Source organism: Haliaeetus leucocephalus, unplaced genomic scaffold (assembly GCF_000737465.1).
Source record: "Haliaeetus leucocephalus isolate CR32 unplaced genomic scaffold, Haliaeetus_leucocephalus-4.0 Scaffold953, whole genome shotgun sequence".
NCBI lineage: Eukaryota > Metazoa > Chordata > Aves > Accipitriformes > Accipitridae > Haliaeetus > Haliaeetus leucocephalus.
This window is the reverse complement of record NW_010973389.1, coordinates 1383762-1407568: the sequence shown is the minus strand read 5'-3', so window position 1 is coordinate 1407568 and position 23807 is coordinate 1383762. Positions and strand designations below refer to the sequence as shown.

The following is a 23807-nucleotide window of genomic DNA, read 5'->3' as shown; positions in this document are numbered from 1 at the left end:
CTGGCAGGACAGAGAGAGAAAGGTGGGTTGTCATGCTGGGTTTCACCTGCTTGGCACTCACAGATTTGCAGTTCCCCAGCAGCCAGACTGACTCCTTTTGCCTTGGTTGAATATGCCAAGCAATACATCTCTGAGAAAAATCCAGGCTGCCAAGCCATGTTATGCTGTCTCCAGCTACCAATTATGTGGATAAATTGATTGTCATTAGAGTGATGAAGTAGCTCAACAAATAAACTTTCAGGAACAAGGCAGCCCATTTTTCACACACCAGCCTCAAGGCTTCCTGCTGCTTTGATCAAATGCACAGGAAATTTTCTCCGGGCTGCGGTGGTGTTAGAGACACAGACTTGTGAAGGCTGGAGCAAGCCAGTGAGGGACAGAGGTTTATAATACACCGATAACTCCATGTTTGTACACTGTTGTGCAAGGCAGGTTAAGCAGATTCTTTCTGAAGGGGTCCAGGGCTGAGTTGCGCAGCAGGGTTGCACAGGGCAGGGTTGCACAAGGTACAGCCCAGGGAAATATGCTGCCCCCAAGTTACCCCTTCTCCCACCACCCACAAAGGGGTTTGGCAATGTTGGGAGTAGTGAATATGCATTTCCCACCTGTGTCTCAGCAACCCAGCTTCAGGTCAGCAGCACAAAGAGAGATGGTTGTCACACCCCACTATCGCATGAAGCCACCATAAAGTTCGCTCCGACCGGCAGCCACCTCGGAGGATACCCAGGACTGAAATAGCAAGGGGCAGACATCAGGAATCAGAGTCACTGGTGGGAGAGGGAAAGGAAGGGGAGTCGTGATGCCTCTGGCCCCTGCCTAGATTAGATCTGTCCCATACCAGGGCTGTTCATCTCCCCCTCACAACAGTATTAAGTTCACCCAGAGAATCAGAGCTACTAAGACACTAGCTGTAAAAAAATCCCAATGGTATGATTCCTCGTGAGCAGCTTACCTAGGCAAGTGCATGATTATTTTAAACACACTGATTTATTAATACACTCAGGATGGCTCAAGCCACTAGTTCTTGCCCAAGGGAGTTCAAGCAGTGGAGCTCAGCATCTTGACTCACAGTATTGGGACTGATATATGACTAGCTGTGATCAGATGGCATATCTAAAAATACAGAGCCTGCGGTTTATTTTTCTTGGAAAATGGAAAGACACCCAAAGAAGCAGAGCCCAGTTTAGCAACCACAGCAGGCTGGATTTTTGCTTTAAAGAAGCCAGGAGAATTTGCCCAAAAGAAGGTGCCACTTAGGTTGTGTAACAGCCATGGGATTAACCTGCGGCTCTGGCACCATGGGGGGATATTCCAGCTGCCCCAGCTGCTGCTGTGGCTTTAACCCTGTATTACAGAGGGCAGGGATGTGCAATGTGTTCTAGGGCAGATGTGCGATCACCATCCCTGCCCTAGAAGACACAAGCAATAGGATTCCTCTTACCCAAAGGAAGTCTCTACACGGGGACCACCACTAACTGGGCTGGTCATTTAGTACACATTTGTATTAATGAACTAAGCCCTGCGAGATGAACCAGACTTGCACCATTCCCAGGGAAGCCTGCTTGATAACCGGTGGTGACAATCTGTTCCTGTCTATAACCTCTTCCCAATCAGAGAAAATATTCCTCAGGATTTTTGAATTGGCACATTTCCACCTGACTCGGGTTCGCAGCAGGTCCCCTTTGCCCCATGTGAGAGAAGAAAGGGCTTGCAATCCTATAGCAAAACCCACCAACACCACAAACAGTGCCTGCTGGCTTCTGCTGCTCACCCATTTGTCTTCAAGAGAAAACTGATTATTCTGGCACTGCAATTTCCAGTAAGAAACCCTTTTAAATCACGTGTATGATTCCCTCCTTCCCTTCCTGGAAACTTCCTGGGGCAAGTCTGCACCTTGTGCTTAGAGGAGTTGTTTCAACAATAGGGAAACTGAGGCACCTCCCCAGAAAGTGGCTTTTTGTCCCTGATGAGGCCCCTCACACAGAGCTCATCGTGGGAGCAGGGACTGCCTGCAGGGACAGGAGCTGTAATTCCAAACAGCTGAAAACACAAAGGAAAGCACCCCCTCCAAAATAACAGGCAAAAAAGTCAGCAAATGTACCAGCCTCTTCCAGAGGCAGCAATTTTAGGAATCACTTTTAACCAGGCAGCAGAGTGGTTGTGTAGTTTTTTTCTCCCCAAATGGGGCCCTTTCTTTTCTTTCTGTTCCTATAGGGTTTTTCATCACTGTGGCATTTCCTACTATAATCCATCAGATTTATGCTGCCCTGTTCCAGATCAGAGCATCACTGAGCTCTGTGCACGTCTAACAAAAGACAGCCCTGCCCTGAGCCATTCGCAATCTCTACAAACCAGGCGAACAAAGGCAACGGGAGAGAAGGATTAGCATGTTTGCAGAGAGAGAGCAGGAAGGGGATGTCTTTCTCTAAAGCCATTTGAGGAGCGTGGGTCGAAAGACCAGATTTTCTGAGTTGCAGGCATCCTTCCTCCTGGCCTAGGCTGCTTGTATGGCAAAGGACACCGGTCATTGAACAGATGGCCCTGGAAGCACCCCGCTGCCCCTTACCAGGTTTGTGCTTGTTGCTAAATCACAGCAGGTGAAGATACCAGACTGCTCCCCTAAGGTCCTCACCACTTCTTTGCCATGCGTTTGTGAATCCCCCTTCTGTCTTACGCAGCCTCGCAGGGCACAGCGCATCTTGCGTTCAAGGTTTTCTGGCTCAGCCCTGCCACGCTGTGCTTCCAATCTCCCCAAATGCAAGAGCAGAGCACGGAGAGCTGCCTGGGGGCTCTCTCGACCATCCTTGAGCCACATCCCAGTACAGCCACGCCAAGCGTCCTGCCAATTCCTGCTTTGCAGCCCTTGAGCCAGAGCTGGGCAAGACCTGCTCCACCCAGCTCTGACCTCCCTGGGGCACATGTGCCCAAGAAATGCCAAAGCCCTGGCTGCCTGCGTAGCTTTCCCCTCCAAGTACCAGTGTCCCTACGTGCCCAGTGACAAACAAATCCGGCAGGAAATATTTTTCTGGGAATGGGGAGAGCTCTGCGGTGAGGTTGTGACGCTGGACGCTGTGTTCTTGGCAATTAGCTCCTGAAAATTTGAAAAAATATCAGGAAAAGAACAAGAGGTGGCTGCTGGCCAGAGCTGGTTTGGGGGGCCAGAAAGGTCAGAGCAGGACCCTGCAAGGGATCCCAATACAACTTGGATCACTGTTGCAGCCGACACACAACATGCCTTGTTGGGTGGCCAAAGAGTCTCTGTGGCTCATTTTGTTGGTGCCTTGACTGAGGAACCTTGTCAGAAACCTCACTGTTGTGAGAGCTGTGGTGAACTAGGCAGACTGGGATGGAGGGAGGGATCCTCACTCACCCCCACAGAGTACATTTATACCAGGACAGGGCACACCCCTTGTCGTGCAAGAACTGTAGAAAGGCAGGATCAACGTACTCCAAACCAGTCACCAGGGAGAGACCTCAGGGTCACCGAGAGGAGCAGCTTGCTCCTCGTGCACTGCAGATATCTTCATTTTTCTTTCAGCTCAGCAGGTCCGTCAGCAAAAATGCCATGGCCTGTGGAGAAAAATGGAGGGGGAGGCAATGGTCAGAAAAGTCAGTTCCCAAATATGCGGCAGGCAGGCGGGCAGGCAGGAAACTGGCTCCTACACACTTTCTCCCCCATGCCTGACTCACCCAACAGGATCCATGACCATCATTTGCGAACCACTTGTCTTTCCCTGTTCCTCATCAAACAGACAAATCACGGCTGGATCCCATCAGCAGAGGCCCCCATATGGCAACTGTCTGATCTCCCTGCTTGCATAAACACACAGATTGGGAGCCTGTTCAGAGGCAGGGCCACATGCTCGTGGTGGCCTCTGCCCTTTGCAGTTTTCTGAGGACGGTGAGCGACAGCCCAGCGGGCGCTGGGAAGCACCTGTGATCTCGAGCAGTTGGCAGGGAACACCAACTGCTTTCTGCTGAGCTTCCTATGTCAGGTAGGTGCAGCTGCCTCTGGACCCTGCTGAGATGCCATTACAGAGGCAGCTGGACCATCTTTTAGGGCTCACCACAGCCTCTGTTGCTCATGCTGAGAGTCAGGCAATCAGCCCTGGGCGTGTTGAACATGACCAGGGGCAGTGGTCCAAGCCCTCCTTCTCCAGACAGAGGCACCTCATGTTTCTTTGCCTCTTTGGTGTTTCTGCCCCAGCATCGCAGGAGAGGGACACAGATTCTGTCTAGGGCTCAGTGCAGAGGGCTCTGATCTTTCACTACAGCCCCTCCAGCTACCACCTTAGGCATAGCCATCCTGAATGTTTCAGGGTTCAGATCCCAAAGGAGTCTCTGATCTCCCAGTAATCCCAGCATGGCACACCTGGATCACCACGAGAACAGCAGAGAATGACCTCTCGATAGCCCAGCAGCTAAAGCCCCTTCCTATGCTGGTGACGGAGCAGGACTGAGTGAGGGACAAGGAGCAACCCCCAGCCCTGATCCCCTGTGAAATCCCTTTTCCCTGCAGACCCTGTTGTGGCCACCAAAGCCTCTCTCTCTGCCACGGGGTTGCTGCACCCACCTGAATTCAGGCATCCCTGCAGGAGCCAATTTTGACTCAGCTTGAGTAAATGGAGTTCTGCAGGGTCAAATCCAGCCCTTGAGCTCCTTCCTGTCCACAAGGTCTCCTACCCTTATGTCTTAGTGGCAAGGACATTGCCGCCCACAGCATGAGCAGGACCCAAGCTAGATGTAGGATAAGGAGTCAGGGGTTTTCCCTGGCCCTTCTCAGCTCCACCAAATCAGAATAGCTACAAGTTGTTCCCACCAAATATCAGCTTCTCTCCCCTCTCCTCACTGTTGGCAGGGGGCTGTAAAAGCTAGGGCAGGTGATTTCATCCATCAGGCAGCACCTGCCAGATCCCTGCTCTGCTCCATTACGGTCTGCGGCAGGGCTGGGACAGAAGCCAGTGTTTTGTTCCTCGTCCTTTGACAACATACCCACACTGCTGTCCAAGGCTTTCCTTCCAGGGGAAGGCAACATATGTCCCACACATTAATGAAAAGGAAGTGTGATGGGATTGAAGCACAAGCCCCTCTGCAAGGAGGAAAATTCCTGCACAATTTGGGGAGAGTCTCAGTGTCCACAGATTTCCCCCTAAACCAAATGCCATGTGGTGCTTTCCTGGCACTTACCCTCTGTAAAAGGTGACTTCTGGAAGGGGGTCCAGCCCAGCAACTTCTCCACCCTTGGTCCATCTGTGAGAACCAACCCAGTTCTCTGGGTCAATTCTGCATCTGATCCACAGCATCCCACGATAGCCCTGGAGACTGTAGAGAATCAAGAATTTAGGACTCATGGGCAGTGCACATCATAGGGACATACATGAGTGTTTTCCAGCACTTGTTAAGGTCTGGGGATCTTCCAGGGCAGATTTTTCTAGAAGGAAGAGTAGCTAGGGAGGGCAAAATGCATGTAGACTCTCCTCCATGCCATTAACTTTATCTGCCATGGCAAAGGGTTTACTCACATGGCAGGGAGCAGAGCCCATCTACTGTTGCCTCTTCATCAACCCTGCAGCTACATCAGCTGGGCAATGTCCCCTGCAAGCGCTCTTCTGATGACAGGCTCGTGTTTGTGTGTGTTGTGACTGTGGGCATTACTTGCTCCATTTCTCCTTCTGGTTCTCCTGCTTCCTGGTGCAGGAGCAAGACAGTGGAAAAATGTCTCAGGAACATGTGTGTTGGAGGGAAAATGGGAGAATGTTCAATGGAGGTGTTCTATGGGCATGTGAGTTCACTTTCTCTGAAGCTGCTGATAAAAAGAGGTTTCCCAGACAGCTCAGTGATGATCCCACCCTTCTCTGTCCTCCATGTAGTGAGGATCCTACTCTTTGGTGTCCTTCACAAAGTCATGGTAAAGGCTCCTCAATTTTCTGAGCTCTGATTCCATCAAGTCTGGGTCCAAGACCTTCTTGGGTAGAAGCTCTCCTTCGCCGCTGAAGATAATTCATTTGTGAGGAGCTGTTCAGTATAACAGAGCCTAAATTCAATTTCCTAAAAAAAAAGCAGGCATGTTCAGACACTGGACTCTGGTTTAGGTCCTTACAGAGTTCACGAAGAGAGACATCTTGAAAGCTGATTCAGCCATGTGCCTTGAGCCCATCTCAGCAGTGCAATAGTTTGTTGTGCTGTGCCCAATCTCAATTTCTTCCCCTGCAGCAGGGGATAAAAGAACACTCAATTCCCCTTTTTAGAGCCACAAAAATGATCAGAAAGATGGAACACCTCTCCTATGAGGAAAGACTGAGAGAGTTGGGGTTGTTTAGCCTGGAGAAGAGAAGGCTCTGGGGAGACCTTATTGCAGCCTTTCAGTACTTAAAGGGGACTTATAAGAAAGATGGGAACAGACTTTTTAATAGGGCTTGTAGCAATAGGACAAGGCATAATGGTTTTAAACTAAAAGAGGGTAGATTCAGACTAGCTATAAGGAAGACATTTTTTTATGATGAGGGTGGTGAAACACTGGAACAGGTTGCCCAGAGAGGTGGTAGATGCCCCATCCCTGGAAACATTCAAGGTCAGGTTGGACGGGCCTCTGAGCAACCTGATCTAGTTGAAGGTGTCCCTGCTTATGGCAGGGGGGGTTGGACTAGATGACCTTTAAAGGTCTCTTCCAACCCAAACTATTCTATGGTTCTGTGATTTTTGAATAGGACTGGAAAAATATAACCTTCTCCTGACAAAAACTGAGAAGACATCCATCTCCTCAGAGTGGTGTGTGGTATCACAATTCTGACAACCTCCTTTAGAGCTGTCTGGCATCCTGCTTTGCTGCTCTGTGCCACAGAAGACTTTTAAACAGAGCCCTGTCCTATCCCTATTTTACACGGCTCAGTTAAGGGATTGCTAGGAATTATTATGGGACACTAGCACCCGTCCCTTCCATAACTATTATTCCTTCTCCTACATGCTGATTTCAGCTGAGTCAACACCTTCTTCCACCTACAATCTCAAGATATTCACTGCAAGATTTAATACTGTTGCCTATTCAGCGAACAAGCTTGAAAATTTTCCACTAACGCTTCACTTTTTTTCCTTCCTTTCCCCTTCCCTCTGGGAGGGTGATAAATGACTGAAAATCAAGAGATGATAGAAGCTCTTCATTCATCAGCTACGGTTGCAACTCCTCCTGAAGTCGAGTGTGGGAACCACGTCTGGGACAAAGCATGGCCCTGAGCCCAGATGTGCCTTCTCCACCTTAACAGCAGCATCTGCTTCCCAATATGGCATGCTCTGCACTATCTCAGGCACAACTTGAAACTTTGCAGCTGTTGCCACTCCAAGTCTAGCTCTAAATCCAGCAAGGAGGGAGAGGCCGGGATAGTGGGGGAGTGCAGGGCACTCATTATACTGTGCACGGGGATGGGAACAAACTTCTCATGCATCACACAAAAGTACAAAACCAAGCCAGTCCTTGCACAGGAAGGACCAGGCGGTCCCTGAGGAGGTGAACAGAGCATAGGTACCAATATCTCATCCTGGAGAAAAGTCTCCTCTTTCTTTCAGTCTTGCATTTGTAAGTCCATAGAGCTATTCTCTAAGTACAAAGGTTTTGTTGACAGGCTGGGAGAAACTCAAGCATCTGCACCATAGACAGTAAGAATGACAGAGTCCGAGTTCATGTACCCTGCCCAACATTGGACTATAGGGTGGTTTCTTCTCTTTTGTTCTTCCCCCTGTTCCAACTCCCAAGATGTAAGGAAGTGAAGGCAAGATCATTAGCCAGACAGGACTCATGGAGGCCTTCCAATCACACTTGTTTCCAAGTCATAAGGAAGTGAAAAGCAGATGAGGGCCCAGGCATGTGCCTGAGCTGGAGGTCACTTCTGAAAGGCTGGATGCCTGGGTCGGGGGCACATAAAGTCAAGGAGGATGTTCCTGAAATTGGGGAAAGAAACTGCCCCTCGATGTGAGAAAACTCAAAATAGAAAATCAATAAAATAACCAGACAAAAAAGATCAGCTCAGTCTTCCTGGGAAAGGTCCAAGAGTGAAAAACTAATTCCAGAAAATGAGGTCAACCTTCTCTAATAACCATAGCTACTGTTTGTGCTCCAGTGAGACATGCATGTGTGGAGTTTACCTCTCCTCTATTTATGGATTTGGCCTCTTGACCTGGAATTCAATGCCTCTCAGTTGATCCTGTCGTGTTGTGACGGGCCATATTCTGCATGTTTATTGCATTGGCACCAGTGTTGTCTTTTTCTAAAGGGTGAGGGAAAAGAGCAGTCCAGGGCTGACACTAAAATCCAGCATCCATCCTCCCTGTCCTCCTAAACAACTAAATTTGATGCAACTCCCTACTTTATTTTTTTCTGTCCTTTTTCCCAGAAGGGACCTCTAAAGCTACTGTAAACCCTCCTGGAGAGAACATCTGTGCAAGCCCCACAAAAGATGGGGGTTTGGTACCCAGTTTAGAGCAGGAGGTATCCCATCATGAGGTGGGACTTCAGAGGATTTTGGAGATTTGGGTCCTTACAGCATTGGCCAGCAGAGACATCTTGAAAGCTGATCTGTCCATGTGCTTTGAACCCATCTCAAGAATTGGATAGATCGTTATGCTTTGTCCAATCTCGGTCTCTTACGCAGCCAAGGGTGAATGGTTACTTAAATCCCCGCTCTGAGAGGGACATTATACCCACAATGACTCTACCACCAGTACGGAAGGGCTGTATGAGGATCGAGGAACATGTTGGGGGGGGTCCTCAGTGGAATCTCAGACTCTCTACTTCTACCTTCAGCTTATCTACGCTCAGCCACTTCAGCCCAGTCCTTGGATACATTTTATTAACCCCTCTCTCAAATGACTGCAGCCACAGCATCACCGAAGTGTGCAGGGTCACCCTTTGTCTCCCCGTGCCAGGTTTTTTCTCAGGGTCTGGACAGCTGGATTGGTTCAAAGCATGCCACAGACTTAGTGCCATTTGGTCCAGCACCTTTCTGCAACTGCCAGGGATGCTTCTGTCTAATCCCAGTTCATATCAGGAAGATGAAAAGAGAGGTATTTTCCTCTCGTGTCACACGGTGGTGGCTCAGTGGCATTGCGGTGGCCTTAAGCTGGTGAATTCTCAGCAAGGAGATTTTGTTCCCACAGAGACACAGGAAAATTGACCCGGGGAGGGGACAAGAGGGGGGCAGCAACATCAGTTTTAGTTTACTAGAGATGTTCAGGCATTAGCACCGTGAGGAAGGCTGGAGCCCTCTTTAGTGTTTCCAGCACTTCATAAATTTCAGAGAAATTTAGGGCAAGGAGCCAGATGTTTGGGGAGAAATTCTGAACACTAAAGACAAGTGGAAATTTTTTTTTTTGGTAGTGTGTATTTTTTCCCATTAGTTGCAAGGCTATATTTAGAAGGGGGGGGGTGGGGGAGAGAGAGAGAGAGAGATTAGGCATTTCTTCATATTCTGTAGTCACTCCAGTTGTTCTGCTTGTAAGAACAGATGTCTCTTTCCTGGGGTGATAGCACTCAGGTCCACAAGGAAATTTTCTTACCGGCAGCTCCTCTAACGTAGAAGGGAGATCGGGCCAGAGGTAAGTCAATGCATCGTGGAGGAATATACTACAGGGACCATTGCAGTGAATGCTTTTGGATATTGGTCAGAGAGAAAGGGGGGGCGGCATGGGATCGGAGAGTTGACAGCGGGGGGCCAGGACGGAATTGCTGGAGACCAGACCCCAAGTCCAGAGTGGAAAGCATGGCTATTGTGGCAGGGAGCCCTGGCAGGGATGGTGGCAGAGAGGGTCGTGTGTTGAACACGTGGATGAACAGCTCGCAAAGCCCCTGGCTCTGCCCATATGGCAGGTGTAGAAGTTCATCAGGAGGTGTCCGACCTGGAAAGCCAGGCTGTGCTGGCAGCTGTGAATGACTGCGAGGGGATTGTCCCACTGTGAGCTTCTCTGTTTTTGGGGTTTGGAGCACTGCCATGATATTTGCTTGTTTCCCAAGGAGATGAGGAGTGTTGAAAAGCGCGTGAAGGTACTGGCTTTCCCCCATTGAAAAGTACTATGCCAGCTTTTGCGAGGAGTGGGGTGATGTCTTGTTTGTATCTGCGTATTCCCAGGCATAATGAAATTTGGGGGAAATACATTCAGGCAGATTTTGGAAGCCAGGAGAGGAGACAGTGCACTGCCTGGCATGGGGTCAGCTGCGACTGGGGATGTTTTACCTCTGTTTGGCCATGCAGCAGGGTGCAAGCTCAGCTCTAGGAAAGATGCTGTTTTCTTTCTCTGAATCCACTTGCTGGGTCAGTCTAAGGAGAAACAGATCCCTTCCAAGGTCTTTAACCAGGCTGCTTCAGAAATGCCCCCTGCTTTCATAGCAACACACTCACTAACAGCTCAAAGTTTTTCCAGATTAACCTGGAAAATCCAAAACTTGCAAATCCCTGAAAGCACTGTGAGCACAGTGCCTAGCAAAGGAAACCACAGAAATCAGTCTTCCAAAGGGTTAAGATCTGGTTATCCATCCTGGAATGCCTCAAAAAACGTCTGCTCCCTGACCAGGTCTCCCATCTCGCTGCCTTCCCTGGGCCAAGCCCAGGCATGGCTCCATGCCTCAGTTTCTCCCTGCAGCCAAGAGAGCAGCACAATTTGAAGTGAGTGCTGGGCTGCAGAGCTGCATCCATAATGGGCTGGTCTGCTGCTCATGGCGCACCTGACCCCTCTCCGCACTACATCACCCCTTCATACCTTCTTGCATTTGTGTCACCTCCATTCCCTGTGCTCCCTGGGGTATGAGCATTGTTTCTTCTGTCCTGCATCCCTGGGCCATGCAGGACTTCAGGTATTCCTCAATAGCAAACCTCTGTTGCTGCACTTTCCTCACTGTCTTTCTCAGGCTTTTTGCCAAGGGACAGAGCAAGCAGGCAGCTGAAGGCAGAAAGAGGGAAAAGTGCTCAAAGATTGCAATTAAAAGTTTCCTTTTCAAAAGCAAGCAGCAATGCACAGGCTAGATGTCACTCATTTTAATCTTCCGAGGTGTTTTTTGCACTTGCCTGTGAAGTTCCTGTATGTGCCTATATGGTAATTTTGACTGCAGGGTTCTCCTTGTACACAGCCATGATAGCTGTTATTCCAAACTGACATTTCTAGCACTTTGTCCCAGGCACCTTTGAAATGCTAGATTGATTACTGTAATCCCAATAAAATCAAACACATTTCTCTTGTACTGTTACAACCTCCCAAGAAGACAGGCACAAATCCGTCTCTGCTGGGTGGACCTATAAAACTCCAAATCCACATGTTTCTTTCCAGATCTAGCTTTAAAAAAAAATTTAAACCTTCTTGGAAAAAAATTTACCCAAAAAATATGTTCTTTCCCATCATATTATACTGGTCCACAAAGGACAGAAATTGATACACGCAGGAAGTCATGCTCTGATTTCTCTTTAAGTATCAGAGCTAGAAATACACAGCACTTTTACTGCAGAGATGTCACTCCAAGCTCCCTTGTGACAGATGGCACTTGGTACTAGCCCTGACAGGCTATGACATATTGGTCTTTTAAATGTTAACTGTATGATTTATAGAGCATTCACCAAGACACTTAATATTTCTGTCACTCCAAGGCCAAGATCTGGTAATGCAGAAAAGAGGGGCATGAAAAATGCAATGGTATCCATAAAGCATTGTAGATGTCTAAACGTTTCAGGAGGGACTTTTCTACAGAGTGTGGTATAAACAAGCAAGTGGAGGTGTAAACCCTTTTTTAGCACTTTAAGGTGACCAGTACTAGCAAGCCTCATTAGACGTGTGCTGAATGACCTGTGGGTGCACATTTGCAGGTCTGGAGAGGCAATGTATGTATAATCCCACTTATTTGCTTGCTTGTACATGTACATCTGTGTTCCTTCTTCCAAAGGCTGAGGCATTACTGTTGCAAATGGGCATAGAGAAGGTATAAGCTCATAAGAAATCTGCCAACACGTGAATTTCCTGCTCTGTGTATCTTTGGGAGCTTTATTCCATATTTGCCATGCATGCTCAGGACAGGGCTGGGGGAGGACCATGCAGATCTTCCCAAGTTTTAAATAGATTGTCTCTGGGGTGTCCAGGAGTGGTGATCCGCCACCCGGTATTAAGCAGCAGGTTCAAGCCTAGATGCAGAGAGTGGGCATCTGGGCCAAACTGAGTGGCCTTCCTGCCATCTGGGTCACGTTGCTCCATAAAGAAGAGGAATGCAGTTTGGAGAGCTGTGCTCTCCCTCTTCAAACTGGCAGTGATCTCTCATGGCCTAGGATGACCTGTTGGACTAAATCATTGCTTGGACACCCACAGGCTATTGCTTGTCCCAAATTGAACCAGGCATCTGGGTCCCTTACCCCCAGAGGGCCTGATTTTGGCCTTAGGCTTGCTGGGTGGCATGGGGTCCGCCCATGTGCACACACAGCATTGAAAACACAGCATGGTGGGTGGAGGTCAGACCACAACTCACAGCAGTACCCATTGCCCATCCACAGCAGGGCCTTAGACATGAAGGACCACATGTAGGCTAACTGGGTGTATCAGGCTAGAGGCAAATGGCTCAACAGCACATCAGCCCAACAACCAACATTGCATTAGCTTCCACACATTCTTAGTCTGTGATTGCTTACATGACTTGAAGAACAACCCCTGGCTATGCCTGGGACTGAACATACAAATTTTTCCTCTGGCCATATGGGAAATCTGATTCTCATGGGCAACTTTAGAGATGCAAAAGTCAGTAGCAGGGGGTTAATCCCTCTTGCTGTTGTACAAAGTAGGTTCACACCTTTCTCCTTTCAGACAAAGGCTGTAATTCAGCACATGACCATTCAAACCACTGGACAAAGTAGGAGTTGCTGGCCATCACGGTCTTCATTACACATAGGCAAGCATACCATGGCTAACTAGTGCAGACACCAGGCAATTAGCTATCATCTGTCCCCAGTCAGGCTAGTTCTGAGAGAACCAGTTATCCTCAGGGTACTCTGCCCCCTGAGCTGGAAGACAAGGACGGAGAGCAGAATATGCCCCCCATAATCCAGGAGGAAATAGTTAGTGACCAACTACACCGTCTGGACACTCACAAGTCTATGGGACCAGATGGGATCCATCCAAGAGTACTGAGGGAGCTCGCAGAGGAGCTTGCCAAGCCACTCTCCATCATTTATCAGCAATCCCGGTCAACAGGGTTGGTCCCAGACGACTGGAGGCTTGCCAATGGAACGCCCATTTGCAAGAAGGGTCAGAGGGAGGATCCGGGGAACTACAGGCCTATCAGCCTGACCTCAGTACCGGGGAATATTATGGAGCAGTTCATCTTGAGTGTGCTCACATGGCATGTGCAGGACAACCAGGGGATCAGGCCCAGCCAGCATGGGTTCATGAACGGCAGGTCCTGCTTGACCAACCTGATCTCCTTCTATGACAAAGTGACCCACCTAGTGGATGAGGGGAAGGCTGTGGATGTTGTCTATCTGGACTTCAGCAAGGCCTTTGACGCTGTCTCTCATGGCACACTCCTTGAGAAGCTGATGACTCATGGCTTGCTTAGACAAGTGTACTCTTCGTTGGGTAAAAAACTGGCTGGATGGATGAGCCCAGAGGGTTGTCATGAATGGAGTTAAATCCAGTTGGCAGCAGGTCAAAAGTGGTGTTCCCCAGGGCTCAGTATTGGGGCCAGTTCTGTTTAATATCTTTATCAAGGATCTGGACGAGGGGATCGAGTGCACCCTCAGTAAGTTTGCATATGACACCAAGTTGGGAGGGAGGGTTGATCTGCTTGAGGGTAGGAAGGCTCTACAGAGGGATCTGGACAGGCTGGATTGATGGGCCAAGGCCAATTGTATGAAGTTCAACAAGGCCAAGTGCCGGGTCCTGCACTTGGGTCACAGCAACCCCATGCAATGCTACAGGCTTGGGGAAAGTGGCTGGAAAGCTGCCCGGTGGAAAAAGACCTGGGGGTGCTGGTTGACAGCCGGCTGAATATGAGCCAGCAGTGTGCCCAGGTGGCCAAGAAGGCCAACAGCATCCTGGCCTGTATCAGAAATAGTGTGGCCAGCAGGAGCAGGGAAGTGATTGTCCCCCTGTATTTGGCACTGGTGAGGCCGCACCTCGAGTCCTGTGTTCAGTTTTGGGCCCCTCACTGCAGGAAAGACATGGAGGTGCTGGAGCATGTCCAGAGAAGGGCAACGAAGCTGGTGAGGGGCCTGGAGCACAAGTCTTATGAGGAGCGGCTGAGAGAACTGGGGTCATTTAGACTGAAGAAGAGGAGGCTGAGGGGAGACCTGATCGCTCTCTACAACTACCTGAAAGGAGGTTGTAGTGAGGTGGGTGCTGGTCTCTTCTGTCAGGTGGCTGGAGATAGGATGAGAGGAAATGGCCTCAAGTTGCCGCAGGGGAGGTTTAGATTGGATATTAGGAAAAATTTCTTTACTGAAAGGGTTGTCAGGCATCGGAACAGGCTGCCCAGGGCAGTGGCTGAGTCACCATCCCTGAAGGTATTCAAAAAGCACGTAGACAAAGCACTTCGGGACATGGTTTAGTGGGCATGGTTGATGGTTGGACTCAATGATCTTGAAAGTCTTTTCCAACCTAAATAATTCTATGATTCTATGATTCTGCCATGAGGAAGATATGATTTGGTGTAAATTTGAAATTATTTCACTTCAGGAAAACAATGAGACACAGTCAATGCTCTCTCTTTGCAAAGAACCATCCAGCCCTGTTTGCAGTGTTTCAGTGCCAAAGCAATTGTGAATTTGCAGGGAATAAGTCCTAAATGAAAAGATGTGTGGTGGAGAGTGCTGCAAACTCCTTGCAGGTTCATATTAAAGGAAACAAGGATCACTCTCAGTGCCTATTTGTGTGTTCGTCAGCTCTGATTCCCTCTCTCCTTTTAATGTTTTTCAATCTGTTGACTAATTTCAAACAAAATTTGGCAGAAGGGAAAGATCACCTCAATTTTCAGGAAATTAGGCAGCAAAGAGAAGAGAAAGTCAAACAAGTGTCAGAGCCAAGGGAAGAACTGGAACGTGAGTGCTCATTAAGGCAGCCAAGTGTCCACATGGGAAAAAGTTATAATAAGCATCTCAATCAGGGCAAAGCATTCATCCAGCGAGCCACTGCAAGTCATGAAAACATAAGAAAGCAGGTGACATTTAATCTGACAGTCACAGAACTGTGTGTTTTGTGTCTCCAAAGCACCTTTTATTTCCACGGCATTGGATGGGAAGGAATAATCCAACTCCGGACTGGGTTTTGCTATTTCCAACTGCAATTCCCCAGCAGTTGGGTGTTTCACACACTCTTTCCGGACACCCTCAGACCTGAGGCTTCTAGGAGACATCAATGCCCAGGAATCAAGTGAGAGCAGAGATCTGATGCCCACAAATATGGGATCTTCCCCGCCCTGGGAATAGCCCCATTTCTGCTTCAGGGTAGGATATTTTTCCCCTGGACATTAGCTCCCTTCTCACAGCCTGAGGACTAGATGGGCACCAGGTTTTCCCTTTCAGCAGCTGGATTCATTCCCTTTCTCCCTCTTTCTCCCTCAGCTCCCACTGTCAGCAAACCCACCCTCCCCAGGCTGAGCATGAGGCACACAGAACAAGCTCTATCACGTATAGGGCAAGGTCCTCGACATGCACAAAAACACCATATTTGGCCAGTTTGAGCCAGAGTTGAGTGAGAGCTTGCCAGAAGGAGAATCATACAATTCAAACTGAAAGAGAGTGAGTTTAACCCTTCATTTATAAATATGATGATAAATCACCCAGGGAACTTTAAACACAGAAAGGCTGCAAAACTAAACACAAGCTGCTGCCATCCCAGACAGGAGGGATGATAGAAGAGCCAGGTTGCCATATTAGATGTTCTGATTCAGGACCGGGAGATGAGAAAAGCTGAAGCTGTTTATACTAAAAAACAAGCGTTCATGCTTGTTAATGTCCTTTTCATCTTTCCGATCCCAGTGCATGGCTCTCTTGTTCTCTGTTTCTGGATCTGCACGCAGAGATCCTATCTGCACACACCAATAAATAACCCTTTTGGAGAGCAGTTAGGACAAAGCTCAGTTGCCTGACCTGCCTTTTCTTTTGTATCCCATTACTTGAATTGCTGAGCCAGATCCAGAAGTCCCCTGGGTCAAGGACTTGGAGGGTGAAGCTTAAGGCTGACACCAAAAAAAAAGTTGGGTGGAACAAAATACAGAATGGTCAAGGATATCCTCCTGGGGCAGACGTAGCACTGAGCTGCACATGCTAAATGAACAAGTGTGATACCAAGCAGCGAGGGAAGAGGCTGCAGGACCTGGTTTCAGCACAGCTACCATCTGTTTCCTATTTGGCCCAAGAATGATGGAATTGGTCATGTCACACAACAACGAGAAAGTATTTCAGAGCAAGTCCCCCTCTCCCAGTGCTGAGCAGGGACCTTTATCAGAACAAGGGAAACCAGGTCAACTTCCAGTCTCCGTCCCTCCCCTTATCCCATTTCTACCCAGATGCCTGCTGTACTTTTAAGGAAATGCTACCCACAGTCTTACAGCCAGACAGACAAAATCCAGCCCAAGAGGTATAATATAACAGCATAGGCCAACTGGCGCGGTCAGACAGCACTCAGAGGGATGTGTGTTTACCCATCTTGGGCTTTGCAGACTGGCAGCTCCACGAAACAGGGATTGCATGGAAATCTGGGGGGCTGAGAGCTAAATTAGGCCTGAAGAAGGCTGAGCTCCAAACTCTTTGAAGATTTTCGGAAGGGGGTTAGCACAAGAGTTATTTACTCTGTAAGCAAAGGTAACTGTGGTTCTTGTAGCCCTGCATGAGCTCATGCCAGAGCTGCAAGCAATAAATAGTATGAAAAATAGCAAAATAAAGGTTTGCAGAGGCTGCAAAGATTCTCATGTATTTAGCCATGACCCCCACTGGCTGCTATATGCCACCACTCCATGGTGATGGGTAGCTGAACTGACTCACTTTGACACCTGCATGACGATTTCTGATGGCAGAGAGAGACAGACCTGGTTGCTGTAATTATTTGACGGGGTTGGGGGGAGAGGGAGAATTGGAAATCATTGGAAATGTTTGCTTTTCCTCAGACGCGAGGTCATGCTGCCATTCTGTGCCTTGTTCAGCCTGCTGCAAAATGGGGAAACGTACCTTTGTAAAGTGCTTGGAGACTCACAATGGAAAAATACTTAGTAGCTGTTAACCAGGGGTTTGGTCCAGCTCCATCTCATTAAAAGCACTTAGAGGAATGCTGTTGCTTTGCCAGTCCAGCTCTCCTTCCCTTCTGCTTGTGAGCCATGGGATGAGAACAGTCCCACAAAGAAAGGAAAAGGCCATTCACCCAAACATCCATCAGTAACGATTTGATTAGAGGAAGACTTTTCCCACTGCAGCCCAAAAGGCAGCTTTTCCACAGCCTATCAGTGAGGAAATCTTCAGAATTAATTAAATTTGTTGGGACTTCTTTCATGTAGTGGCTTGGATTTTGAGTTCAGACAGGGCAGCAATGGACTGGGAAAAGACTCTAATTCAGCTCTTCCTTTGCATATTCAACTTGGCAAACAAAATGTTACCTGTTGTTTTTTAGCAGTTTATAATATCTGGAGTTTATTTCGCTGCACATGGGCCTCAGTGGAAGAGGTGACTATGTAAGCCAGCACACTGTATACGCTGATGATTTTAATTTCTGTGCATGGACAGTACTCATAGTGGAACCTTTTCTATTAGTCTGTAAAGTGCCCTACATACCTCAATAGCATTGTGAGGATGAGAAACACTTGAATGCATTTTGAGTTACTGATTTCACTGAGGCAGGAAAGGAAAAATGTGAGATAAATATCAGGTGTTTGTGATAAAGGATCTGAGACTGAAGAAAAATATCCCAGAGGAGGCAAGCTACTAACAAGATGTAAAATCAGAACAGCCAGTGCCTTAGAATTACAGTAAGACAAATGCGTACACAACTCAATACACTCCCAGGGATGGGATGGGTGATTTTGTCTTCTCCCCTTGCTCAACTATCTGTATGAACATAGATATACAAGCTCATGCTGCACTCGAGGGGCAACAAAGTCTTTATTCCTTGGTTTGCACTGGTGCAGTGGCTTCCACAGTGCTCCTCTTGACAGCATCTGCAAAGAGAAATCTGGAAGCAGATCCTAGCATCTGCTCATTTCAGTTTGTTTTTGTAATTAAGGAGTGAAATAAACAAACAGAAGATCAGATGGTGAGAATATTAGAAAATCATTAGAAAATGGGCCAGTGTTCTGCATCCTCCCCATGCATCTTTCTCAGGTGCCAGACTTTGCAACTCCACTACCTTCAGCCAGACTTGGGTCCAGTTTTTCCTGTTATTCACTGACAGCGTGCTTGGCACAAAATGTAAAGAGACAAGACTCTCCCCCAGGAGTCTGCAGGCTCAATCAGACCCAGACAAAATAACGTGAACATGTGTGCTACTTTGGCTGCCACCAGAGTTCAGAGCAGGGTGAGGTAATCTGGACATTCCTGAAACACAAGATGTTCCAATGTCCGGTTGCTGCTGGAGACGGCCTAAGTGTAAAAGTGGACAGAAATTAGGATTGCTCCTCTTTGCACAGCAGTTCTTTGGGACATTTCAGTTGTTCTGTCCCCAGGCTTCAGGATTTCAGTCCTGCAGCCTAATCTAGGCTTTGATCTCAGGAGGGCTTTATGATTGAGCACCAGCCATTCCAATGGACAATTCAACTACTTGGGCTTGAGTGGCTACCTAAACAGAACAAATTGCCATTTGATTATAAATATCCTTCCAAGTTCAAGGATATTAAAAACCAGCTTTTTCTTTAACAGCACTTCCATAGACTATATGAGAGGCAAGAAGAAACTAGAGCAATCACCAGACTGCAGGCCAACAGACCTAAGCTCCATCATGATGGCAAAGTCACTTCTCCAAGAATTTCCAGAGGGAACTTCACATCTAGTCTTCTAAATTCTCGGTCCTAATTTCTGCTTTTGTTCAACAAATGTCCTGCTTCATGCTCACCTGGCTTGAATGAACTATACAGAATAACCATGACTAGGCTGTAGCATACCATGAGGACTCTTGATCTTGAATGTTGACCATTTACCCAACATATTTCATTCCCAGACCTCTCCAAAGTAAGAAGTGGCAGGAAGGAACCCACACTTTGATCACTTGGTCCTCCACAGAAGCCTGCCTGGCCATAGCCTATGATCCCATTCACCAGTACAGGCTGGGGACTGCTCTACTGAAAAGGACATGGGTGTTATGGTGGACCTTAGACTGAAAAAGAACCAGCAAGCAGTGTGCACTCACTGCAGACAAGGCAAAGTACATACTGTTCTACATTGGGAGGTTCGTGTCAGCAGATGGAGGTTACCTCCATCAATTCATCATTGGTGAGGTGTCCAGTTTGGGACAATGCTTTTCAGGGGAGTGTTGAAAGGCAGGAGAGGGTCTAGCAGAGGCTTTACGAGGATGGGAGGAATGCACCAGTACAGCCTGAGGCTAACCAGCTGGAAAGTGTCTTTGCAGAGGACTTCTGGGTCCTGGTGGACACCAACTTGCACATGAGCCAGCAATGCACCCTTGTGAGAAAGAAGGCAAACAGCCTCCTGGGTCGCATTAGGAGGTGCATTGCCAACAGGCCAAAGGAGCCTTCCTCCTCCTTCCCCTCTGCTCAGCACTGGTGAGACACATCAGGAGTGCCACATCCAGCAAATGCACAGAGACTTGGGAATCTCTTCTAAATCTCAGTTCCCCAGCTCTTTATCCCAGAGAGCTGGAAGCCTGACTACTTTTGTCAGGAGATGTGTTGGAGTTCAAGAGCTTGAGAGTTACAGCTAGCAGGGATTTGTAGTTCATTAGCCCAACAAGCAAGGTTTTGATGGCTGGGCCGGAAAAGACTTTGGCACTTGTCATGCAGGCCCAGAGCTGCTGTGATGCTCTCTGGACCCAGTTAGGACTGTCCCTGCAAAACATTCACTTTCGGCCAGCAGGAACTCTCCTGAGGATCCACTTTTCACTGGAAGGCTTCTGACCTAGGTAGCTTCCTCCTCCGCTTTGTACATGGCCACGAATGTCTCAAAGCATCTCACAGCAAATGGCACACCTTCGGTCTCTTCCAAGCCCCACAAGCAGCAAAAAGGATTAGTGCAGGCAGAAAGAGGATGGGGTATGCTTGGGGGAGCTGGATATCCAGATTCCTTTAGCCTTCCTCATTGAGACACGAAGCCTAGGCATACTGCTGTTCCTGTGAGCGCTGGAAGATGTGTTTGCAGCTCCTTGTCTCCTAGCTTTTCCGCACTTGGCTCTTTGGTAGCAGGGATTTCAAACCCTCATAACTCAAGTCTTTCAGCATCATTCTCTGCTGATTCAAGCTGATTTTTTTAACCTCAAAGTCCTGCTCAGCCACTTTGAGATATTCCAGACATTTTTCAACCATTTATTTTTATTGAAACCAGCCAAGTCTCTGTATATATTGGGCTTTTTTTTTATCTTTTTAATATACAAATCAGTTTAAAATAGTGTATAAGTCAGGAATGATTTGCAAATTAAACTGTCAAACCCTGGCAGGAGTAGCGGCTGACGCCCTTGGTTTGAAATCTCCCGGCTGCTGTTGCTGTGAGCGCAGATCTCTGGAAGATGCCACACAACCTCCTTGTGCTTTCCTGGAAAATTCAGCCATCCTTTGATTTCACAAAAGTCTTACAGTTCCTAAAAATGCTGCTGCATGTATCGTTCTAATGGGATCACCTAGCCCAGGGAAGGAATATGATATTTTAGGAGTCAGATGCTGGGGCTATGGTTGTGCCAATAGGTTAGGCAAATGTCTTCTGCCAGCACTATCGTGCTCCCATGGCAGGGCAGGAAGAGCCTCCAGTTGGGAAGAAGCTGCTCTAGTGGAGGAAGGACTCAAAAGAATAAGTATAAGTACCATGTTCAGGAAACAAGACTTTGTAGGAGCCTCATATTGGCCTGACCCTCCCTGTCACAGCAGAAAATGGCCTGTGCTCTCCATGAGCACCAAGGCACCCTGCTTGGGCTCAGCAACCTCATCTATTTCTCTGGGCCATTTGCCAAATGGCTGCCTCAAACATTACCATGTGTAGGTCCCCCAACTTCCCCTTCTCCTTTGCTCCCCTTGGCATAGTTCACATCTCTGTTCTTGCTCAGGCCTTAAAACCACTTTTGCACAGGGCAGGGGAAGAGAAACTTGAAGTGGGGATTGTGTGTCTTCTCCAAAACACACATCTCGAACCACTGGAAGACACTAATTATAAACCCAGGTATTTTCCTAGCGATTATTGGTAATCCCATATTGGCAGATGAGATGCTTAAGAGAGTACAGCAATATATATAAGTACTGAGGATGTACAAATACATTGGTTAAAATGTTCTTAGGTGACAAAATTTTGAGCCCTAAGGAATGCTGACATATCCATCAATATACCTGTTTCTTTTCTTCCAGATCGCTGGGAAGCCAGTGACCATGCCAACCTCCTCCACCCAGCTGCCAGCCCTTGACTCTATCAACTCCACCCAGCAACCCAACTCCAGCACCTACTTGTTCTCCAAGTTCATCCACCCTGACAACGAACTGTACACAGAATTTTACAGCCTGTGGATTGCCCTGATGGTAGTCAATGCCATCATTTTCCTGGTGGGTGTTGTGCTAAACAGCTTGGCGCTGTACGTCTTCTGCTTCCGTACCAAGACAAAAACCACCTCTGTTATTTACACCATCAACCTGATTGTCACTGATCTCTTGGTGGGCTTTTCCTTGCCTGTCCGGATCATCATGTTCTACAGTGCAGGGGACTGCCTGAATTGTTCCTTGGTTCATATCTTTGGCTACTTTGTCAACATGTACTGCAGCATCCTCTTCTTGACATGCATCTGCGTTGACCGTTATCTGGCAATCGTACAGGTGGAGGTCTCACGTAAATGGAGGAACCCCACCTGTGCCAAGGGGATCTGCGTCTTCATTTGGATCTTTGCCACTGTGGTGACTTTCTCCATTCTGACCATGGCAATACAGTTTGCTGCATGCTGTCTCTCAAAGATTCTGGTCCTGATGGTCTGTGAGTACTTCTTCCCCCTCATCATAATCATCTTCTTCACCACCAGGATTATGTGTGCTCTGTCCAAGCCCAGCCTCATGCACCAGAGTCGGGAGAGGAGAATGAGGGCTGTGCAACTCCTCATCACCGTCCTCATCATCTTCATGATCTGCTTCACTCCTTTTCACGTGCGACAGGTAGCAATCTCTGTCAACCCAGACATGCCCCATGATGTCAGCCTCCTCGTCTACCATGTGACAGTGACTCTGAGTAGCCTCAACAGCTGCATGGACCCCATTGTCTACTGCTTTGTCACCAATAACTTCCAGTCAACCATGAAAAACATCTTCAGGAAAACCGAGCCAGAGCAAACCAATGTGGACATCCTGGGTATGAACAAGAACTCCAAGGGCTCCAATGCAATCACTGCCTTCTCAAACACAATAGGAAGCCCTGTGAGCTTGCCATCACCAAGCAGTGTCCAGATATAACCCACATCTGATGGCACACACTGCAGTAAGCCAGTGCAATGATGCTGGAATATTGCTAGGATGCACAGTACTATTGTCTTTGACCTCTTTGGTTTTTAGGCTGATGTTCAGAATGACAGTGATGGAATTTATTCCTCAAGAACATTGTGGTCCATTTGGAAAATGGAACTTGCAGTGCTGTTAGTACCAATCCAAAAGAGAGTCTATTAATTACTGCTCCCAACAGGAAAGTTTTCTTTGTATTTTAATACAGACATTTTACTAGCAACAAATTCTTTACTGTGGTTTTCTTTTTGTGTTTGACATCATAATGCGACACTCCTAGGATGACTTAGCAGGAAATCTCTGTTTTCCATGAAAGCCTCTGGGCCTTGGGCATGCACTTAAGAGCAAAGGATAAGAAGGATGTTTCCAGAGCTATCCACTACAAAGATTTTAGATGCCAATGGAGTGGGAAAGAAAGTATTCTAACCCACCTGTCACTAGTAACTACTCATTTGTTTCTGAAAAAGTCTGAACCTTCTCAGGGAAGAGAAGATGAAGTCAAGCAGAAAAGTCTCCTCTCACTATTTCAGCTATAAGAAAAAAATACATGTGGGTGTATATATTTTCATACACATTGTCTGGGCTTAGGGAGAGGTTAAGGATATGTTCCACCTTCATATAGATCACTAAATCTTCTAAAATGCAGATAAGCATACAAAAAAGCTGTGAAAATGAACATGCTTTCCAGCAAATTCTGCTGTTCCGCTCTCTCTCGCTGAAGAACAGCCAAGATGAAAAGCAGAACCAGACTATGATGCTATACTACTCTTGTTTGATTTTTCTTCCTGGCATGTTGTAAAGTCAGGGCTTGTTGTCCTAATTCCCACTATCAGTCCATCCACTCAGTCACTTAAATGCTGGTGCTTCCAAGGACAGAAAAAGAATCTGTCATCTCAGGCATCTAGGTTGAAATTCACCCCAGTAAAAAGTCACTAGGATGATTTAAGAGCCATGCTTAAAAGGTACGTGAGGCTAAGGATGCCACAAAATTCTATCCACAATGGTGGGTAAATGTCTTAGATTACATTGTAGCAATATGAATACAAAAAATTATCCCAGGAAAACAGCAAAACCTGCAGCATGAACAGCAATAACTGTTGTTATTGCTCCATGTCTCCTCACTCACATGCCTATTGCCCCTCCAGCTGGAAGGCTACTATGAATTCATCAAGTCTAGTGAACA

General features: G+C 47.6%; 1 protein-coding gene across 1 annotated transcript; it reads left to right on the top strand.

The window, feature by feature from the left end:
• The first annotated feature begins 9507 nt into the window (after positions 1-9507).
• GPR20 (G protein-coupled receptor 20) lies at positions 9508-22579 on the top strand. The gene is made up of 2 exons (XM_010584244.1): positions 9508-9585; positions 21497-22579. The coding sequence occupies exon 2, from the start codon at positions 21518-21520 to the stop codon at positions 22577-22579; it is 1062 nt and encodes a 353-aa protein (XP_010582546.1). The 5' UTR covers positions 9508-9585; positions 21497-21517.
• Positions 22580-23807: the final 1228 nt, after the last annotated feature.